Source organism: Leuresthes tenuis, unplaced genomic scaffold, assembly GCF_036924035.1.
Source record: "Leuresthes tenuis unplaced genomic scaffold, fLeuTen1.0.hap1 SCAF_19, whole genome shotgun sequence".
Classification (NCBI taxonomy): Eukaryota; Metazoa; Chordata; class Actinopteri; order Atheriniformes; family Atherinopsidae; genus Leuresthes; species Leuresthes tenuis.
The window spans coordinates 3,950,837-3,973,138 of NW_027325373.1; the positions used below are offsets into that span (position 1 = coordinate 3,950,837).

At 40.4% G+C, this 22,302-nt stretch overlaps 1 protein-coding gene across 2 annotated transcripts in view; it reads right to left on the minus strand.

Moving 5' to 3' along the window:
• Positions 1–22,302, minus strand: part of npr2 (natriuretic peptide receptor 2) — a 56,162-nt gene that overhangs the window by 10,615 nt on the left and 23,245 nt on the right. Inside the window, exons 6-16 of one of the 2 annotated variants that reach the window (XM_072371326.1) lie at positions 21,528–21,663; positions 18,774–18,858; positions 12,213–12,333; positions 11,453–11,491; positions 11,201–11,275; positions 10,359–10,436; positions 8,149–8,253; positions 6,715–6,786; positions 5,961–6,120; positions 5,678–5,833; positions 3,479–3,647 (exon numbers count right to left, since the gene is read on the minus strand). In XM_072371326.1, the coding sequence (XP_072227427.1) occupies positions 3,479–3,647; positions 5,678–5,833; positions 5,961–6,120; positions 6,715–6,786; positions 8,149–8,253; positions 10,359–10,436; positions 11,201–11,275; positions 11,453–11,491; positions 12,213–12,333; positions 18,774–18,858; positions 21,528–21,663 (1,196 nt within the window). The remainder of the gene's footprint in view (positions 1–3,478; positions 3,648–5,677; positions 5,834–5,960; positions 6,121–6,714; positions 6,787–8,148; positions 8,254–10,358; positions 10,437–11,200; positions 11,276–11,452; positions 11,492–12,212; positions 12,334–18,773; positions 18,859–21,527; positions 21,664–22,302) is intronic. The other variant, XM_072371327.1, reaches the window with a different exon arrangement.

Below are 22,302 nucleotides of genomic sequence, written 5' to 3' on the forward strand. Positions count from 1 at the left end.
CAGCAACTGCAGATTAATGTGTATGATCAGGCTTCATGAACATTTCTACGCTCACTTTCCAACTTCAAGTATTAAACTTTAAGGTTTGCATGTCTTTGTTAAAGGAAACGAAGGACAGAGTGGCCTGAAGCGAAGAACACTTCTTCCCAGCACAGGAAGCCAGTTCAGGGCTGAAATAATTTGTCAGAATAACGACCACCTTCCCAATCTGACCTCAAACTTCTTGAGAACTTGTCGACCCTTCTCAAACGTGACATCTAGTGAGAGAGAAGACTACACACTGCTTAAAACGTCATCCAAGAGACTGTGGTTGCTGCTTTACGGGTAACCGCTTGTGAACGCATCAAAACACTGACATAGATGGAAGGCTGAAGGCTTAAGACACTTATAGAAAGAAGGGGGCTTTATTGGTCACAGAACATTTTTAAAAAGGCAAGAACTGTTTATGTAACCGTGAATTTGTGGTATTTATTAGTTAGTTTCTCTGCAGAAAGTGAGATTGACCCTTAATCTGTCGTAACTTCCCAGCCCAAGAATTCACTGCACAGCTATTTGCTTGAAATCTGAACTTATTTCTCCTTCTAAGAAAGACTGACCTCACTTTACACGTATGAAACCTTTAAATTCTAGGTTAAAAAAACACTGTTGCCTAATAACTGCACGCAGCTTATTATTGTGGCCGTGAAATTAAGATCCTCTATTTTACTTTAACTCTAAGATTAATTTTCCACAGCCTGCTGGGACCAATGGTAAGAATGAGGTGGACTTTTGAAAGTAGCCTCTCATAAGAAGACTTGTTATCAGCATAGTGAAACGCATTAATCTAAAAACTAAGACTGCGTTCTTAATCAATCGTCATCATTTGTTTGACAAAGAAACATCCAAATACACTGTGTCAAAAAATTACAGGCGTAAAATATTATTCAGTCCAGACGATTCAAATGATCACTCCACCATCGAGTTGAACTTCATTAGACATCAATAACTGTACTTTTAATCTTTTGTTTCTCACACAGATGTGCAGCAAATGTCAGTGCAGAGCAATGGTGCTAAACTGAATTAAAGTACAATTAAACCTTGATTTGTTTCACAGCTGTCTGGTTAACAGACAGTAAAAACTGCATTTTCTTATGTATCTAAAATCAAAATGCAAAAGCACAGAATATGAGCAACCAGACAAGACAAAATACACTACAGTGGGGGAAAAAACTGCATATCTGAACTCATTTTGGTCCACTCTTATTCAGATATGACTCCTCATCTGAGCTGTTCAGGCAGCTCACAGCGATTCTGTTGATTGTGACAGAACTGAACAATACAGCAAAGCCTTGAGATTCCAACTCTCCAAAACAGTGACTGAAATAATACGAAAATGATTACTTTACAATGCAATAATCTCCTATTCAGAAGTAAGACAAGGTGAATCTCCACGGTCACTCTGAGCACAAAGCAAATCCAAGTACAGCACTGTCCAGCCTAACAGCGTGTGACAACGTGTCAACTGATATCAGCAGGTGGATCGCAGCTTCCAGCTGAAACTCTTGAATGCTGCACACTGTGACAGAGTAAGGAGCTTTGACCTGTGTTTTGATGTTAATGTCACAACTCCCTGGGTTTAAAGACTAATTGCAGCTGTCAGGCAGAACATCGCAACCTTTGGCAGCTCCACAAAAAGGAAAGAAAGAAAAAAAAACCCTGTTCGCTCTATGTGACGATGTTCCATGCAGAGTACAGCTCAGCTGACTTCTTTGTGAGGCTCTAAGATGCTCTGAGTGAGCTGAACTCGAGGTGCCATGTTTATCATGGCGACATTGTTCAATCAAACCGAAATATATCAGAAGTTTCAGGATATCTTTCTGGAAAGGTATGTTTTATATTTTCAACATGACTTTCTTACTGTGGGGTGATTGTTTTTTTTCTTACATTGTGGAATTTACTAATTGTGGTGAATAAATGCACGCACTCACAATTCAGTTGTTTCCACACAGTCCAAATGAGGCACATTGATCGATCGATTGTTTTATTCATAGATTATACAAAGTACTTACAATTCGAAGCCAGCAATTAGCTTAACAACGTGCATCTGTCCTGCAGAAGCTCAGCATCCTAAAAATGACTTATGTCACATGTTTTGATGCAATATATCATGATCAATAAAAGGTTTATTACAGATAGTGTTTTCATTGGGTGAATAGCTGTATATCTGTACATGTATAAGTAGGGCTGGGCGATAAAACGATAACGATAGCTATAAAGGAATAACTTTTCCTCGATATAGATATGAAACATGGTCGATATACTTTTCGATAGATTACATTCGTCCATCTTTTGACAGACAATACGAGTAGCCAATGATAACGAGAGTTGCGCCGCACTGAACCAATCACGTGGCTGGAATAGAGCCATGGCAGCAGCTAGTCGTGGCGTGTTTGTTTGTGCTGCTGCAGCCACATAAAAAAAGATAATGAGTGTTCCCGCTGAAGAAACAACGGAAGACACAGCCCAAGGCGTAAGGGATGATATTAGTGATAAGAAGGGCCCGAAAAGTAATAAAAAAAAAAAGTAAAATCTGTTTCATCACCTGAAGCAACCCGTTTGAGCACGGAGAATGCAAACTTTTACAAACACAGCCCGGAACAAGTGCTAATCTTCCCCCAATAACAAGGCCTGTGCAGCAGCAACAGAACACCATAGAGTCTGCTTTATCCAGTGCTGTATGACAAAAGATCTAAGAGCTTATTGTATTGCAAAAGATTAGAAATTAACCTTTTGATATCTTCAAATCTCAATTAAGTGTAACTGGGAACATTTATTTTATATTGTGATATATACCAATATCGGTTGATATAAAAAAAATATCGTGATATGATTTTTTCCCATATCGCCCAGCCCTGTGTGGCACAGTTTCAGAATTGGGCTCTTGGTTCAAATTCAACACTTAGTGAACTTAGTGTCTGTGTGCTTTAGCGCCACTTTGTTTCACCACAGATACGTACAATAACTCTTCCTCATAGATCTGCCTCAGTCAGGGGAAAACATGCATTCCTCCCATAAACTCAGAAACAAAATATGCATATGAATGATTCATAAGATTATCGAAAACAATAGCAGAAACGTGGACTCCAACTCCTTTCTCACACAAGCACACACTCCTCACAGATGGAAGGGAAGCAAAGAGCGCTTCCTGTCAATAACTGCCTGTCAGGAACAACAAACAGCCTTTTATCTGAAATTGCCTGGGTGACTTTCAACTTTCACAGCAGTTGGGGGGGGGGGTTTCGACACATTGCTCACATGTTAGACACATGTTAGCGAGGACACTGATAGTCTGACCACATCAATTTGTCCAATTCTATTGACTTTGAGGAAGAGGACAGAGGTGTAGTACATGTAATATTAATCAAGAGTGCTTCCCGTGCTTTGGTTTAATTTCAAAGCTCCCAGATTGATTGTGAAGGGAATAAAGCGTGGGTCTTACTTGTTAAGTTTGGCCATGTAGATCTTGATGTGGCCGAAGTCAGGCCTCTCTGCAGGGTCCTCGGCCCAACAGCCCTCCATCAGGATGGTCAGCTCCTCCGAGTGGTACGTGTTGTCGGTGGTTGGCCGAAAGTACGGTTTCTGACCGTTCCTCACCTTCTGGACGATCTCTGGGGAGGGGGGGGATCCAGAGTCGTTATTCTAGCATGTGTAATTTCACAAGCTTGACTCGATCGCCCACACAGCTGAACTCTTGAGTGAAAAACAAAAGCACTGCACTAATTCAGCAAAATACAAAACGTTCTGTTTATGGTGACATCAAAGGTTAAAACATTCATACATTCTAATATATCGTTAATGAAAACCAATAGACTCTCCATTTGGTGATTTGGAAAACCTGCTGCAGGAAATTTGCACAAATTTGACACTGAAGGGGCCTTGTTCAGCATTTTTTAAATATACTTATTTGCTTTCAGTCTTCGGTGACAGACTGCTGCTTCCCAAGTGCAGGACCAAAAGACTCAGAAACTCTTTTGTCCCTCATGCCATCAGACTGTACAACTCCTCTCTGGGGGTGGGGGGTATAGGATTTCTTTATTTTATTTCTTTGTCTTATTATTATCTATCATTGCATATATAATTTTCATACTATTCTTTTTTTTCTGTAATGGTGCTGCTGGAATCTGAATTTCCCTACAGGAACCTTCCAAAGGGATCAATAAAGTTATGTCTAATCTAATCTAATCTAATCTATTTTGCTACTAAAAGTGAGATGGCAGGACTGATAGCACGCCTCAGAAATAGCCTGCCCTGGGACAGATTAATCACTTTAGGACAGAGGCAGGTGCTTCCTGTTTCCTGCGTTTGTGCTAAGCTAGCAAACAAGCCGCTTGCTCATCTCACTGGTAAATTCAAGAGACTAAAAAATGTCCAGGTCTGGGTCATGTTCCTACTTTTTAACCTGATAAAACTCTACAAAGATTAATTGTAAATCTGTCTTTGCTGGTGGGAAAACAATGTTGATGGAATTTAAACGCGTGCAGAACAATAACTACAACACAAAAAACTTAAAGAACACTGAAAAATATGGCAATTTTGTACTATAATATGTTTCTATTAGTGTTCTGTTTAATGAGCACTCATATATTCATTATTGTGCAACAGCTTTGTTGGCACAGATTTGTACTCTTTCAAGTCAAAGGTTTATAAAACCATGATATATTACAGTTATTCAACACAGCTTAAAGTACCAGGATTACTGTGAATGAAAGGTACCTAAAAGTCATCATTTGGAAGAAGTAGCCTACCCCAGGAGGGCATTACACAGCCGCTTTCCATGTGCTGAAGCTGATTGAGTTGATTTAGAAGTTTACGGTTCTCTCGCTGTCACTAAGAAGAAGCAGCGGTGGAGGTGAAAGTGGATGCTGGTGAGGAGACCGGTCAAACTTCGATGGCTACCATGTGTGCAGGAAGCCAAAGTGTCAGCAGTAGTTACTTAATCTAAGATGATTATGTAGGAGTTTTCCAAAGCATTGCATCACCGTGGCAGTGAATCCAAAAACAACCTTTTTCAAAGATAATATTATCTTAATAATCTTTTATTAGTTTTGTTTTATTTTATTTTGATTAATGTGAAATTAAATATTGCTCAGATAAGATTTTTCTGTGTACCAGTAGATTACAGCATTTGTTTCAATCATTTTTCACATTGTTGACTTGTGGCGGGCTGCTTAAAAACACCTGAAGCACCTTAAATGAACATTTAGGAGCTGACTTCACACATAAAACATAGAGTCTATGGCATGGTGCCTGATTTAACTCGTCTCAGGCTCGCTTAGGGTGTGATTGCTATTCTGTTATTCAGATTTATATTCATATATTTGAGATGTGTTAGTTTTTGGGACTCCGTCTGCCTTGACATCTGGCCAACATGTGCTCTATATTTGTGCACGTGGCTGTCAGAGCACCATATAGTTGTCTGAGCTCACAATGGACCAGTGAAACTCATGTATATGTGCTTATTTGCATGCGTATTAGGGGCACAAGTAGCGTGTGTGTGAACTGATTTATCCGTGTGATTTCTCTGTATTTTGTGCTTGTGTTTTCCATGTTAGTTTGCAGATTTAAAGGATCCTGGTCATTTGATACCACAGGGGTCAGCTGGCCTCCTCAAAGCTTGTAAAAAGACAGTTGTGTTTACCTTTAGGGCTGAGGTCCATGCCTTCCACATAGAAAGGTCCATTCCTCAGAGCTATTTCCTGCAGTATGATGCCAAAACTGTACACATCACCCTTCTGAGTCCCTTGAGGAGGATGGCGGTCGTATATGAGCAGCTCAGGAGCTGTCCAAAGCTTCTCTAAAAAAGAAATAACAAACACAATAAAAGAAAAAAACCTCAGGAAATACAACAGCATCTGATTTTTTTTGGTCAGGGATAAGTTATTCAGTGGAGTGGCTGAAGAATCTCAGAAAAATGGACTTACTTGCATAGAGTGCGTGCGAGTCATCATTTTCGCAGGATGAGCGAAAGCTGGCCAAGCCATAATCCGTGATCTTCAAAACAAATCGACTGTCCACCACGCAATTAGATGACTTCAGATTTCCATGGCAGCCAAAGTAGCTGTTGTGGAGATAGTTCATTCCCTGGTGCAGAGAAGCGTCAGTCAAGCAGCGCAGACTTTTCCTCGCTTTATTATTTTTTTCCGTTACATGCAAACACACAAATCCAGACATGTGGAAATAATATGCTTTGACAACAGCATGTATGCTGGAGGTTCTGCAGAAAGGCCTTGTTTCAAGGACAACTGTGTGTCGTAGGGGAGTTTCAGTCATTTCACTGTTAATTCCACTGGGAATTGACTCGTGTTCAATATTTTGTGCAAACATCCCTCTAAACCTCACCAGAGCCTCTTTTCTGAAAATGCTGCACAAAATGCTACACAATCCACTTAAGAGACAAATCTCCTCCTAAAAAGACCTTTTTGTTCGGACATAATAAAAATAATCTTCTCAGTTGTGTGCGTGAGCAGTTTAAATGAGGTGTACTATGATACTTTGTTATATAGCAGTTATAACTGTTGTTTCATGCATCACACTGTGCCAAAAATACATAAACTCTGAATGACTTCATGTGAAACCATGGTAACCTGGTCATTTTTATGTGCATATCTGGTAAGACACACAAACCCTTTTATTTAGCACTGCGGCTTTTGTTTTTCCGTGCCCTCAGCCACGTACCTTCACGATGTCGTTGATCAGTGAATAGCGGAACATCCAGTCCAGATTAATGCTCTCATTCTCCAAAATGTCCTGGAAAAGGCAAGAACAAATCAAAAAGTTGTACAGACAAAGACAATTTAAGCTTTCTTCAAGAGAAGAAAACAGCCAAAACAGCCTTAAAGATTATAGGGATGAATTCATCATGGACATGCATGAAGCCCTGCAGGATATCAACGAATAGCTTTCAAAGCCTCTGCCGCTGACCCTGTTAATGGAATCTGGGTCGAGCTTTGACATCCAGCTACATCACATCAGCTAAAGCTATCCGTCTTTTACATTGAGTCTGAGTGATGAAGTCCAACGTTATCGATGTTTCCCAGATTTGTCCCTTTTAAGAATGTCGGGGGGGCGGCCAAGAACAAGTTCGTTTAAAGGTTTGTGTGTTTCTTATCAGTTAACAAACCACAAAAAGTACATTTAAGGCAAAGACAAAAGTATGTAAAAAGTCCAAGGATGAGTTTCCACAGTGTGAAGACATACTAGAAGAATTTAATCAATTCAAGGGCCCTACCAAGGGTGCTTCTCTGTATTTAAACGTCTCCCTCTCATACTGCATCAATGAAGTCCATCAATGGGCTTATGTTTAGTACATCAATTCATGAATTAGTTAGTTTTCAATAGCCCGAATGTTCTTTATTGTATGAGAACCTTTGCAGACATCCCTCTCCAGTTGTATTTAGGTTCCACTAACTTTTATATCACAGTCAACCAACAGTAAACATCTTGCTCTACCATGAGAGCTTTATATAGAATTATGTTGTGAATCAAGCGCTATTGCAATAGCCTTTAACATCCCAGGGCAGATGAACCGGTATTTTCAGTGGATCTTATGGCAACATTTGCTTCCCGTTGTGACTAAAGCCTCAAGAAAGGTTGAAGAAACGGGTCCATCGGAAAAACTCCAAGGAGTTAAATCATCAGATTTAGATATAATTGTGTCGGTGCAACACATAAACCGGTCAGCTTCTCTGATGCTGTATTCGTAAATACCAAAATACAACCGATAAGGAACGTTGTACACGTGTAAAGACTGAAATCCATGTTCCCTGAACATTCAGGGACCTTATGTGGATGTTCCCTGAACATTAATCTTGTCAACCTAACATAATCTAATCACAAGCTAACGTTAGCTTGCTGTTGTGTGCTCGCTGGGCAGAATATTTCTTCTTTACCACAATCTATGAATATTCAAATAGTTTTCATGCAACTTCTTAAAATAACTTTGCTAACAGTCACCCTCAGTGCAGGAGCAGAGCAGTGTCAAGTTTCCACACTTGTTTAAGTTCCATATTGGACCACAACTGGCTCCCAGACTTATGCTGCCACAAAGGCCTTTTGTACATACAGGTGTTAAAGTCAGAAGCCAAAAACATCTAAGAGGAGTAACGTTACCTGTAGGCTGCCCCTGGGACAGTACTCTGTTACGATGCAGATGTTGGGAGCGTCGATGCAGGCTCCGATGAACCTCGTTAGATGGTTAAACTGAACGTCTCTCATCTGAAAATAACCACATAAAACACATTGCAACTGTGAGTGTAACTCTTTCCAAAGATCACATTCCCAAACCTCATGGAAACAGAGGACGAGGGGGGCGGGGTGGACTGATGGTTCATTTATGCTCAAAGTTTTGAAAATAACACTGCCAGCAGTTCATCAAAATAGTCTATTTGCAGTTGACTAGCTGGCACTGAGTCATTTTCTACGTGTTGAGACGCATTCCTGCTCAGGGCACCCAGATGAAACATGTGCATGAATCGCCCTTGGAGGTTATGAATGAGCCAGTGTGCTGAGGATGATGAAAAAAAAAAGAAGTGGAGGTGTTGAGAGGATGTACGAGCAGGAATATCAGAGTGGAACGAGCAGGATGAGTAAAAGCTGGTTCTTACAACTCAAAAACATACACCGTGTGAGAGTAAAGACGGGACAACATAGAGGATTTGGTGGAAGCGTTTTCTGGCAGGTTGAAAAAAGTATAACATTTCCTTTCAGTAGAAACAAACTGGCTGAAGGTCTTCCTGATGCTTTCGTTCCTAATCGAATGTTCAAAACTTGAAAAGTGGTGGCGAACATCACTTCAGAGCTGTACTTTTCTTCTTTGAACACAGTGAATGACAGCAGTTCTCACACTGAAGTCAGAGAGTCGGTCGCTCCTGTTTCATGGCTCGGGAGATGTTAGCCTACCCTTTGGCCTATATAATTTCCCCTGCTGCACTCTGGTGAGGAGGGACGAGAGCTAAGAGGGAGAGGAGGAGCACTGGAAGACAAGTGGTTAAGTTTCCACTGGCAGGCTTGTCTCTTCCCCCATCTGGTTGGCTTTTTCACGAGCTGGGGTTTGACAGCCGATCAGGCCTCCGGGGCATCTGAGAAGCTGCCAGCTCCGACAGCAGCTTCCCTCCCCGGTGTGCCTGTCGACTGACCGAGAGGCCACTAACTGCTCTTCCCCCAACAAACTGCAGCTCACACAAAATGACCAAAAATTCAGTGCTGAGACAGAGAATTAAAGTGAAGAGAGCTGTTGACTGAGTAAGAAAGAAATGGCCAAAACTCCTCTCCGCGAGCATCCATCTTGCTCCTGACCGCCACTGTAATTTTCAAGTTATGGCTTTTCCCCCGTGCCACACTGTGTTTCCATCACCCAACCACATATTTTTTTTCCTCTCCCTCAGCTTCCTTATCGCTCTCTTGTAAATATTTCCCAGCCAGAGGGATCTTTTCATCAGCAGCTGCTGTTGGTGATGTTGAGGAGTCGGCCTGAGGACGTCAAGTCTTTGCTGGGAGTAACAAGCAACATCCTGTGGCCATGTTATTAAGAGGCAAGCTTCTACTTCCTGCAAACAGGTACAAAAGATAATGACAATGCTTTTGTTTTTGTATTAAGTCAGAAAATCATATAAAACCACGACCGACTGAACAAAGATGCATTTGGATTTTCTCTTAGAAGCTCACTGATAGAGAAAAAACAACAAAACTTTGTCCTGGAGAGGTCAGTTCCTGCTGAATACAAGACTTCAGCTGCTCGACAGCTCACGACTGCTGCTGTCTGATTCTGTGGTAGCTTCACACATTCTTTATTTAATGCACCACACCATCCCAGATGCAGCAGCCAGGATGGTCTTTCTTATCTTTTGGCAAGTAGAACTAAAAGCAGGTGAAAAGTGGACTCATCTAACCAAAGACTACGTCTCTGCTGTCTTTCTGTCCATCTGAGATGATCTTGTGTCCTCGAAGGTCCCACTCATCCTGGACCTTTACCCCGATTCCATGAATCTGTACTTTTCTTACTGAGTTCTGCACAAAGCAGCGACCCATCCTTGCTCTGGATGACTTGGCCTTTGGTGGATGCTTCTTTTATACAAAATCCTGACGCCCCTGCCCCAAGAATCCTTAAGAACAGTGAGAACATTTTCTATCTTTTGGCATCAGTCTTACATGTTACATGTGAGTCTTTCAGTGAAGACAGTGACAATCATTTAATTTGTAAAATTACGTGAAAACATACACTTGTGACACTGCAGGATACAGGATTTTGAACTTTATTCATTAAGCGATCAAATCCATGAAAGGAATCTGAATAAAATCTGAGACCATTCACGAACACTTACATGTTTGAGTTCCATTAAAACCTGTCTTGTCAGCTCGATCCTCTTCTTATTGACGTGCTTAATGGCCACCAGATTTCCCTGCGTGCAACATAAAAGGAAGCAATGAAATCGCACTGAGTTTTTGAGCAATATTATCACCAAGTAACAAGAAAATGACCACTACAAGCCTCGCTATAAATAGCAAAGGAACCGTTAGAAGAGAGAAAGCCGGGCAGCACTGAGCAGTTTAGCCTACAGGTACATTTGGAGCCTGTTTCAGTTCACTGCAGAGGCAGAAGGGTTTCTGCTGTTTGCTATGTGAGAGGCAGAGAAAGGATGATTTCCTCAAGTTCTAATTTTCAGTATTTGCAAGTTGTCAATGCTGTAATGTCACTGCATTTCAGGCTTGTGTTATATATATACATGAGAACTATCTCAGTAGCTCCAACAGTCTGTGAAAGGTTCGATGTGTACCGTCACATCAGCATTTATGTAAAAACCTGTGTTGTACAGCTAAACAGAAAGACGGTTGTCTCTTCATTCAGCAGCCTCTTTTGTCACATTTCCTCACACCTCCTCCATCTTACAAAGATAAATTAGCAGCAACAATTCGATGCTCATGTCCAGACTGTGAGGCGGGAGAGAAGAACCGGAGAAAAATCCATTTTTTTTTAAAAAAGGAAAAGAAAAAGAGAGAAAATTGACGCATTCTGCAGCTCAACATTAAAACCAACTACCTAAGTTCGCCCACACTCTCTTTCTCTCGCCTCTCCAGCTCTCCGGCTTTCTCTATGAGTGTGCACATGTGTGGGTGGGAAAGGAGTGCGCAGGAGTTGAAAATGTCAGAACTCACTAAGCCTTACCTTAAAATAGCCAGTTTTTGCAAATAGCTGATATTTTCCATGGGCAGTTATCAAGGAGCCATAGCTGGAGCCTCTCTGAGAAGGTGGAAAGGAGAAGTGAGAAGAAAAGGTGTCGATTAGAGCAAAGAGGATTAAATCTAGGTCTGTTCATTTAGGATTATGCTTCTACTTCAGTGCAACATAGATTCATAAAAAAAGGGTTAATCTATTGACAAAATACTGTACATTTCACTGCAAAGTATTGAAATGTACCGTATTTTCTGTTTCCAGTGAGAGATCTTGGGCGTATGTCTGCAGTGCACACAGAATGAATACAAAAATCAAGAGACACTGCATACAGACAGACAGCCAGTACAGTCAACTACACGCTGGTATTGAATGCAAATAAAGGCAACACATGGCACACTGGAAAAAACAAAGGGCTTGGAATATTGCTGCATTTTCCACACACATAGTCCCAGAAACTAGGCTGAAAAGCAGTAATAAAAGAGGTGTGTGCATTGAATGCTTGCACGTGTGGGATGAGATTCATCAGCCCCCAGACGACAGAACCTGATACTGGGAGAACGTGATTAGGTATTACATGCTGTATGTAGGAAGCCCGGCCAGACGAGAGCTTATTTTAAAAATCATTTAATATGTGTCTGCCACTGCAAACCCAGCCACCTTGAATAAACCGCTGGGAAAGCTTTCAGGAATGTGTAAACTCACAAAGGGTTTTGACTCTCTCAGGGCTGCAGCTTTTTCGAAGGAATCACAAATTGCATCTGAATACACAGAACTCTGAAATTCAAACGCGTCCAATTAGCATTTTGGATTCCTGGTGAAGTCCAAATTCTACGGAAACCACATCATCTATGGATGATGGCTGTGTTTCTGTTGATAGCAATAAGCCAGCAATACACGCCAAATTAATGTCAGATCACGGGGGTGTCGCCTCTTCTACATGTTTTGTTTCACTGTCACAGCACACAAATCTGTAGAAACAACAGCATTATTTAAGATCGTCTACCTGCGAGAGAGTTAGCCGACTGCCAGCTCGTTTGTGGTATTTATTGGGGCTCTCGAACTGAAGGTCCTCCCACCGAATCCTCCACAGCATTCCAGCCAGCTCTTTCTCCAGCTTCAGTTTTCTGCGAAAAGGAGAAACCAGGTGGTGAAATCAACGAGGACGCAGAAGCACAAAGAACAGAAGAACTGTCTCACACAAGCTGGCTTTGGTTGAGGCCGTTGCACATGTCCTGAGCTGATGCTTTTACCATGAGGCTGTTACAGTGCTGACTGGAATTAAGTAAACGGATAAAAATGCTGCAGATCCAAGGTGGTCTGGTAAACGAGATTTTAAGCAATATGGATTTAATCTTGCAAGTCACCATAAATAAAGAGTAAACACGCTCCATTTGTTCAATTCCATTTGATCTCCATCATTCCTGGTGGTATTTCCTGAGATAGCCATCTGAGATTCCAGCATTTTGTACTTGTGTTGACTTATTATTGCAATGCTGTCCATGTAGAAGTTTGGTGAAGTGTAAGAGTTTTTTTTATTCTTCTTCCTGGTCAAAGGGTTCCTTCATTCAAGCAAATACTAAAACACTCAAAACATCAGATAGGAAAGATCATCAACTTAATTGACACACTGGTCAAAAGTCAACTGTTCGGCTTTATGATAAACTTCAAGTTATTGTTTGCAAACTAGTCAAAACACTACAAAAAGCCATTCATCCTCTACCTAAGAGGAAATTTTCCCCAATGACTCACTGGACAGTGTTAGAAAAAGATCCTGGTTCGGACTAAAATGCATTCTTTATACAACACCATCGTCACCCTGACGGGAGCCATTTAGCTAGCTTATCTGACACATCGACACGTTACTCTGACACTTTGTAATACATGTCGAAATAGGTTAATTTAGGCCGTAAGACATCAAAACTACTGGGTATGGGTTAGTGATAAAATCGATTATTTGTATTTCACATGCAGTTTCTCTCACAACCACTAGAGGTCACATATTCTATCCATATTCTTTAATCCATTTTCTATACACTCTTAATCCAATTTAGGGTCGCAGGGGGGTGGAGCCTATCCCAGCAGTCATTGGGCGAAAGGGCCACACAACCACAGTCACTCCTAGGGACAATTTAGAGACACCGATTAACCTAACATACATGTTTTTGGACAGTGGGAGGAAGCCGGAGTACCTGGAGAGAACCCACACATACACAGGGAGAACATGCAAACTCTACACAGAAAGGCCCCAGCCGGGACTTGAACCTGAATCCTCTTGCTGTGAGGCAACAGTGCTAACTACCACACCACTGTGTGACAATGGAGCGCCATCATTCACTCGGTTTGACCATTTTTGGTTCTCACAGTGGATCATGTGTTGATGAATCGCAGCAAACGTGGACAGAAACCTCTCCAAATGTGTGCACAGCTGAAGCGGAGTAATTAATCTCCTGATTTTCTTGTCAGAGATATTTTTGACACGTTTTAAGTGTTATTTTTGAGCATCGGTCTGACTGGCGGGCTCCACAGAGAAGAAGAGGCATTCCAGCAAATCAACACATCTGGGGCAAACCTCACAGGAGCTGCTATTTCTCGACATTTAATGATTTACAGCGAGGGCATGTTCAGATATAAAACTCCACCGTTTTGGAAAGCAGAGTTGCTCAGTTTGTTTTTATTTGGCTACCCCCCCCCCCCTCTCTCTCTTCTTCTACTTTTTGAGGGGGTAGGGGATTCATTTTGGGTTTGAAACACTTAGAAATGAAAAATGAGCAGAGTCCTAACATTCCAAGGCAATCTAAAAGGTGTAAAACACTTCCAGATGGCCGCAGGAAATTATTGCAGCGTTTGCACATCACCGTGTTTTAGTTATTTCCCGTACCAGCCAAGTTTTTTTTTTTTTGCCACAGTTTCACCAGGTCAAATCGTGTTTCTGGGCAGTTCAACAACCTAAAGGAGATCCTGACGCTTGTGAACATGTTGGGGTCATTAAAGCACCAGTGCCCTCCAGCCTCATCTACCACCCAAAACAAAAAAAGAAGGTGCTTTTCTATTTAAAGAGCCTCATTTAGGAACCTCTGGCAGCCAGAGGGGCAAAGTGTGGGGCTCCACACTGGGCCTATTGTTTCATGAGTCCCATTTGTGAATACCTCTTCTGGACCAACCCCTCTATTAAAACAACAGAGTCGCTGCTGCGCTGCTCAACATCCCCTCACACTCCTGCTGCCCAGCAAACTCCAAAATCAACCGAGAGCAGCCCGCTTGTGGCACAGAATTTAACAGCTGCCCCATGAAATGTACAAATTTTGCTGCAGAATAGAGCTATTATACCAGGACAAAGTTATATAAGTAGGCAAATAAACTGTTTTCCTGTCCTAAAATCTTGGAGTAAACTTGCAATTTATTCATAGTCATAAAAAAAAGACATTAAAAGATACAACACAAGAATTTTGTAGGAACTCTCCTGCTAATTTTATGGACATTTTATGGAAAAATTTTACTTTTTTGGCTTTGTGTGAAGCTAAAACTCGTCATTTAATCGGTTTGCAAAGCAGTACAAGAAGCAGATGGTTCAATACACAAGTCCCTCTTTATTTAATTTCATATTCAGTGAAATATTGTCTATATTTCACAAAGGCATTAGCCGTGTGTCAGAAATCTATTACCAAGACTTATCCAGCCTGCCAGTAATCTCACATCCACTGGATTCTAATCTCCCAAATCACATCAAATTAAAATGAATTGAATTACATTTTCCTTTATGCTTTTAGAAAAACTAGCATGAAAGCAGAGGCAAATTTTTACGATTTAGAAATGATAATATTTGTTCTTCTTATATCACTCTTAAATATTTCAAACATTTTCGTGGTGTTTTTCCAGGTCAAGTTCTTAAAATAAAGGCCTCTTGGCAGCTGGCTCTGCTGTCCACCTCTGTCCATCAGCAAAGCCTCGTTGGTGTCTGCAAAAACAGGAAGTGATTTGTTAGTGTTTGGTGTAAAACGGTGGCCGACAGAAACGGCTCAGATTCATTTTGAAGGTTTACATTCACAGTTTGATGGACTTGGAAGCATTAAGTTGACTCAAAATCAAATGACGGACAGCATGTTCGTGTTCAGGTTTGGCTTTTTTTTATATAAATGGTTCTAAATATAGTTGCAATGGAGCAGAAAGTTCAAAACTAAGGGTCAGGGTCACAAATGCATCACAGTTCCCAAGTTAAATTCCCACAACAGAAATAGATACTTATACTTGGATCCAAAACTGAACTCCAAGAAAAGAAACTTACCGACCAAGAGTCCAGGAAAACTAGCTACCTAGCTGGGAAGCCTTGAAGCACTTGCTGAATTGAGAGCTGAAAAAAAACCCAGAGAAGAAGCAGCTAATTTATTGTGAATTAAATGCACTGTCTGAATCAAATGATATGTTAGTTATTTCATTTTTAACATGATCAAGTCAGATTCAGTATTAGTGGAATTACCTCAGGTGGACAGCTGCTCCTCCATCGCTCTTGTGCAACTCCTCTGATCAAAATCCATTCTGATTGGCTGGTGATTAACACTTGTTTGTGTTAATGGTGAGTATTCGATTGATTTGTTAGTTGGGCAGTGATGTCTAAAATCAGCTCATCGTAAAAGATCAATGCATACTGATGAAGAGAGTAAAGTTAACTTCTACGTAAAGAGACCTTTGAAGAAGAAGTGGTGGAAGAGAAAAAAAATTAGAGGCATTCATTTTCTTTGCATGACATAAACCAGGGTTTGAAAAACCTTCCAGGAGCTTAATTACCTGGGACATGCATGATTTACTTGAGTAATTAAGTAATTTTAATGCTACAACATAAGCATGTAGACTGTGCCGCTTGGGACACTGCAACAATTTCATCTCAGTTTGTTTTTACAGCTGAACGCAGAGCACGACGTTAACCCATTATAAAAGCAGCAGGCCTACTTTTATTTCAAAGATGCATGTTAAATAAACTGCTCGGGGGCAGCCATTACAAGTAAACCCCTTATCTAGACAGTTAATTACATAATGTTGGCTCCCGTTTCAATTTTTTAATACAAACTACAGTAAACTGCGTGAAGAGTGTTCACACAGCCTGCAGGATCTCTAATTACAGCGCCCGGATACCTCAACCCCATGACGTTCATTCAGTTGTGCACTTCTTGCAATAAAATGACCTTTAATAACCATCTCATTATTTTCATTTAAAGAAAAACTTCTTATATGATGTCATTTTTTTCTGTTGCAGTCACAGAAGTAAAAAAAAAAAAAAAAAAACAGTAAAAAAAAAAGGCTTTTTTTAATTTCCTCCTATAATCCAAGTCCAGAAAAAGCTGGGACAATATGGAAAAATACTAATTAAACTGAGAAAAAACCTTTACCACCTCTCTCTCTCGCCACATTCCAACATCGAAGGTGTTATCATGTCCAATTCTTCCTTCAAACATGTCTTCATGTGTGAAACAGTATCATCCACATTCTCTATTGGTGACAGGTCAGGCCAGGTGAGTCTGGTACCTGTGGCCTCTTCTTCCCCAGCCAGTGGAATGTGGTCTTACATGATCTTGAGGAGGTCTTTTTGAACAGAGTGTGTTCTGCATTAATGCCGTTTTCACAGAAGTGTGACCACTGATTCAACCCCATGCCATCGAAGTGCTTAGTTTTTGATCTGATAACAGTCTGGATGGTCTTTATGCTCTTCGGTCCACAGCACAAAATGTCCTTTTCTTCCAAAAATAATCAGAATGACTGATTAGTCTGATTCCAGTTTCCACTGTGCGGTGATCCATCCCAGATGCACCCAAACCCAGAGAAGTCGATGCAGACGGCGTTGACATGAGGCTTCTCTCTGCACTGTGACATCTTGTAAATGTAACTCTGTGCTGCAGAGTTTCACAAAGTTTTCCCACAGTAATCCCTTTTCCATGTGGTTATATCAACAATCAATAAATTAGGTTAAAGATTACAAACGTCCAGCTTAGACTTTCACCCTTGCCTTTAAAGCAATGAAATTATTTGCCGTAAATTCCGGACTATACGCCGCTATTTTTCCTCAGGCTTTGAGCACCTCGGCTTATAATAGGTACGGCTAATATATGTTTTTTTTCATGGCGCCAAAAATATTTTGCCATAAATAACATTAGACCACTGAAATTGTATGTTAAATCAAACACACTTACACCACTAAATTATTGTAAATCAGTCATTTGTACTCGCCCTCAACATGGAAAACAAACAAAGAAATGTATGATGCAGCTTCTAAATTAAAGGCGATTAATCTGAGATGAGATTGTGAATGAAGTTCTGAGGCTGTTCAATTCGGACACTGAGGAAAATTACTTTGATGGTTTTAGTGCGCAGGAGGAAGATGAAGAAGGCGATCAATGACTTTTCCTGGTAGGCTACTGTCTTTTTTTTTTTAAACAGCCGTGTTACAGGCACTGTTCGAAAAAAAAAAAGCATTTACATCACTTATTTGTCCGTTACTGATAGGTATTTAAGTTAAAACCATCAGTCAAAATCAAAAGGATTTGCAGCATGTAGTTTAAAAATCCTCAGTGTAACATCTTTCTGTATAAATATCTCATGTTACAACGTGGACACCAGCGTCTTATCATCCGGGGCGGCTGATACAAGTACAAAATGGATTTTCCTTTTTAAAATGAGAGGGTGTGGCTTATAATCAGGTGTGCTCTGTAGTCCGGTATTTATGGTAATAATATTACACACTTTGATGGAGAAATATGCAAATCCCTTCAGATGTTTCTATAAGGAGCATCATTTTACAGCATTTAAATGGTTTTCTGAACATTTATTGACAGGCTGGTCCTTCTCTTCCTCTCTTTGCTCCTCAAAGACTCTTTCATGAACCATTATTTTCTACTCACCTCATTACAATCCATAAATTACCCCCGTCCCAACTTTATGGGGAATATGTTGCAGGTAAGCAATGCAAAAAAATGATGTATTGCAACAAATAAAATGAAGTTTATAAGACAAAACACGGATTATCTTTTAGTTCATACTGTTTTCATGGTGAAGTTAATGAAAAATATAGGTTTTATTCCCATTTTTCTGCTTATAGCTTGTTTTGCAGTGTGAAAAACATTTTAAGTGGTCAAAAGATACGACAGCTTACAGACCAAGATGTAATCTCTTAAAGGGAGTATACACATGTCAGCAGTGTGTGAGTTATTCCAATAAGAGTCATTTAGCTTTAATCAAGTGCAGAGAACATAAACCTATTGAACCTAATAATTATTATTAAGTGAGAGTGGCAGTGAGCGTAGTTTGTTGTCTGTATATGAGCTCACTTGGCAGCATCGGCAGACTTCGCTGCTGCTTTAATGCCGTCACCTGCTGAGCTGTTGCTGTAGCAACAACTGTATAAATACCACCCCAGCATCCAGCAGCACAATCCATAAATGCCGTTTCAAACACACGTCTGTCTCTCCCCCCATTATTTCTGTCTTTGAGTAAAACTTTTAAAGAAATACTGCAATTCTGCCGTTTGAGCTGAAAGCAGCACAGACAGGAAGCTCCGGCTCACTGCGATCAAACTCACCTGTAAATGAGGAAGCTGGAGATCCCAAAAATGATGAGCGCTAAGCCAGAACCCACAGCTACAATACCCAGAACTGGCAGATGACCTAGAAACGGGAGGGAAAGATGACAAACAAAAACAACAGCAACAAAAAAAGAGGTTTACACTCTCATATGCTCCACAGATGTCCTCATTCATATCTTTGAAAATAAAGAGAAAGTCACAGCTGTGGCTTCCTGGAGTGCAGCTGCACTGCTGCAGCTATCTGTCAAACCACCAGCAACAATTTCACATAATTACACAGCTCTGGCATCCCTGATGCATATTCAAAACCCCCAATGGAGTCCAACCATACCACCTGCTGTAAATGACTGGATAAGATGATTGTTATAATCACAGAAATAGCATTTTAAACGTAACCAACCAAGACCAACTAACCTCTTGATAGCTATGCTAAAACTGTGAATTTAGGATTACAGCACAAGCAGGTTAACTATGCACAGAATGTTGGTTTATATCGTGGAAGGATAGCTGCAAAAAAACGTCCAAGTTACCCACGATCATAGAGCAGAGGCGACGCTAAGATGGTGGTAACTGCTGCACTTTTCACTCTTTCGTACCATGCATTAAAAAGCGAGTGTGCAAGCTAGTTCTGGCATAAAAATGCTTTAATTCTCTAGACTTTGCTCTCTTAATGGTAAACCGTAAAACACAAATCATTTTGGAAAATGAGCGGCGATAAGATAAAATGTAGTTCTGGAGTCACATGGTTTCCGCTTCTTTTGGAGGCTTTTAGTCCTTTTCATTCTAAAAGGGAAAAGTTCAACTTAGCACAGCTGATGACTGATTATTTCACCCAAACTCTGAAGGTGTGACTAGATCCATTTTACACAAGTCATTAAACTGACACGAAATGGACTTTTTCCAAATGGGAAATCAGGAGGAAACTGCTGTTTCCTCCTGAGGTCTGTTTGTGTTGCAGCAGCACATTTTTGTAAGAACTGGCAATGCTAACATCTTTTAGCAAAGGAAAGTACAATTTAGAGATATCACCTTGATACATATTTCAAAGTTATGCTCATTGGATCACTCAGGTTTCCAAAATCATGCAACACACATTCATAGTATTTTCATCCATCCGCACAATGTTCACAACACTGCGACACCAGAAGTCAAAGCCATTTCATGCCATAACTGCAGCTCAGCGGATTCATTTCAACCCACTGTGGTGTTTTTTTAAGGGTAACAGCAACATAAACCTCGACGAGTTATTTTGGAGCTTAAACTCAAACAGCAACTGACTATAAATAGAGGAAAAAGAAAAAAGTAGAATATAAAAAAGAAATTCTGTCTCTTGATTGAAAGGAGCCCATTGGTTCATAACATTACAACACAAGCTAACAGAGAGGCGGCAGGGATCAGCTGACAGTGAGAATCTGCAGCAAGATCATTCGGATTTATCTCTACGAGTCCTTGATCAAATCAAATGGACATTTCAATATTTCACTTTTGACCAAAGAGCAACCATGTGACATCCCCAAGAGCTAAAACAAACACACAAAAATCCAATGAGCTCTTCATGACGACAAGTTCTTGTATGACAACCGTTTTTCCTGCTGATGTCAGCAACACACCTGTGTGTAAGTGTCATGCTGTCACTTATAATCTGTGTAAAAACCGACAGACCGACATTGCAAGAGTAGGTACCTCCAGCACCGCTGCCAGTGATGATAAAACCGGTGTCGGTGCTGTTTCTGTTATCATTTTGTTGCCACTTCGACCAACTCTAGAATATCTTAGTTACAAGGCTGTTTTGCTCTAATAGTGCTAATGACTAATAAACATATTGTGTAACGCAGCACCAGGTCACCAACTTGTTCATACAAGTAGTTTCTATGTTTGCATGTTTGGTGAACTTACATGCAGTGCTGGTTCTGCCCCAAGGCAAAGCTCTTTTCTGGAAACTGGCAGCTGCTCAGCTGGATAAAAAGCTACAGATACTGAAGACAGGAGGTCAAGCAAAGGTAAAACTAACGATCTGTGAAATATTTCAAGTTAAAACTTGAAAGGGAATTTCTGGGGACATTTTTGATATGATGCTTTAATGAGTCTCACTATTTAAAACTGTACTGCATCAAGATATTTTCCAGAATTTTAGACGACAGATGCTGCACTCACTAAAGCCAAATTTACACACATTTATTTATCTTATAATACACATATTTCCCTTTTAAACAACAAATAATTAGAATCTGATTCACTGTCTTTAGTCCTGAAAGTGACAAGCCAACAACTCTAAACTCTGTACATAATTTGGTTGGCTCCAGAATCGAGGATGAAATCAGATTTATTGCTGGTTCCACTCATTATCCTGTGTTCATACCACATTATTTTTATAATTGCAGTGGTTTCCCCATTCGCTCCATCATGTGTGACGGCTCCTTTTAAAAGCGTCGCACAGTTCCTACAGCAGCACCACAACGAGCACTTTTCACTTGTAGCGTCTCGCTCTCTTGCTTCACTGAGTGAAAAATATGGGATGATCTTAGAATCAAAAGCTCAGTAGCTCTGGATAACTGCGCTTTAGCATCCGCCTGATTAGCAATTCCATCAAAACAGTCAAGAAATCTGCCTCTAAGGCTCTATCGATGTCAGTGATGTGCAAGAAACTTATTTTTAAGACTTCATTTCAGAGACAAAATGATCTTCAAATTCAAGTGAAAAGGTTGAGTGTTTCATCAAAATATCATGGATCAGGATTCTATCATTGCATACCATCGTTGCAGGAGGGGTCATCAGTGGAAAAGACACAAGGAGGGTTATCCAGCGGTGGGAAACCACTGGCCCAGTGGATCTTCTCTGTCTGGGACCAAATTATATCTTTGGTGGTTCCATTATAGTAGGCAACGAGCTGCAGCCACAGAAAGAAAGTAAATGACATCATAAAGACACTGCACACAACATTTCATAGTCAAGAACAATATAAATGTAGAAGTAGGCCACAACTGGTGGAGCCACAGGCATGGCTGTGAGTTGTAGATGCTGTCTAAAAAACAATTTAGGAAGCATTCAAGCACTTTGCAAGGAGAAAAATACCATTCTTATTTCTGTGATAGCTTCAAATGTGTTGCCAGCAAGTAACTAGATCTGAGGAGAAAGCAGGGAAACAGTTAATCTGTCCCAGGCTGAAAAACAAAAACCCTTAATGGCTCCATTAGAATTTCAGTGGTGACTACTTGCTATATCTTAGCTAGCTTTGCATCGTAGCCTCTTAAATCACAACAATTATTCCGCTGTACAGTAATTAAGTGCTGTAAGTGAGTAATTAGTTATATAATTACCCAGGATTATGGGAAGAATAACTGGCATCTGAAGTTCCTCAATGTGATGTTAAAATGATTTAGCTTCTTTTATGATATGATGTAACATTATAATAAATGTTGGAAGCAATATTCTGGGGTTTTTCAGTGGTAAGCAACTCGTATGTTCTGTAAATCTATATTCAAAACACTTAAGCTAACCTACAAGAGTGCATCCAAAATAGACAGTC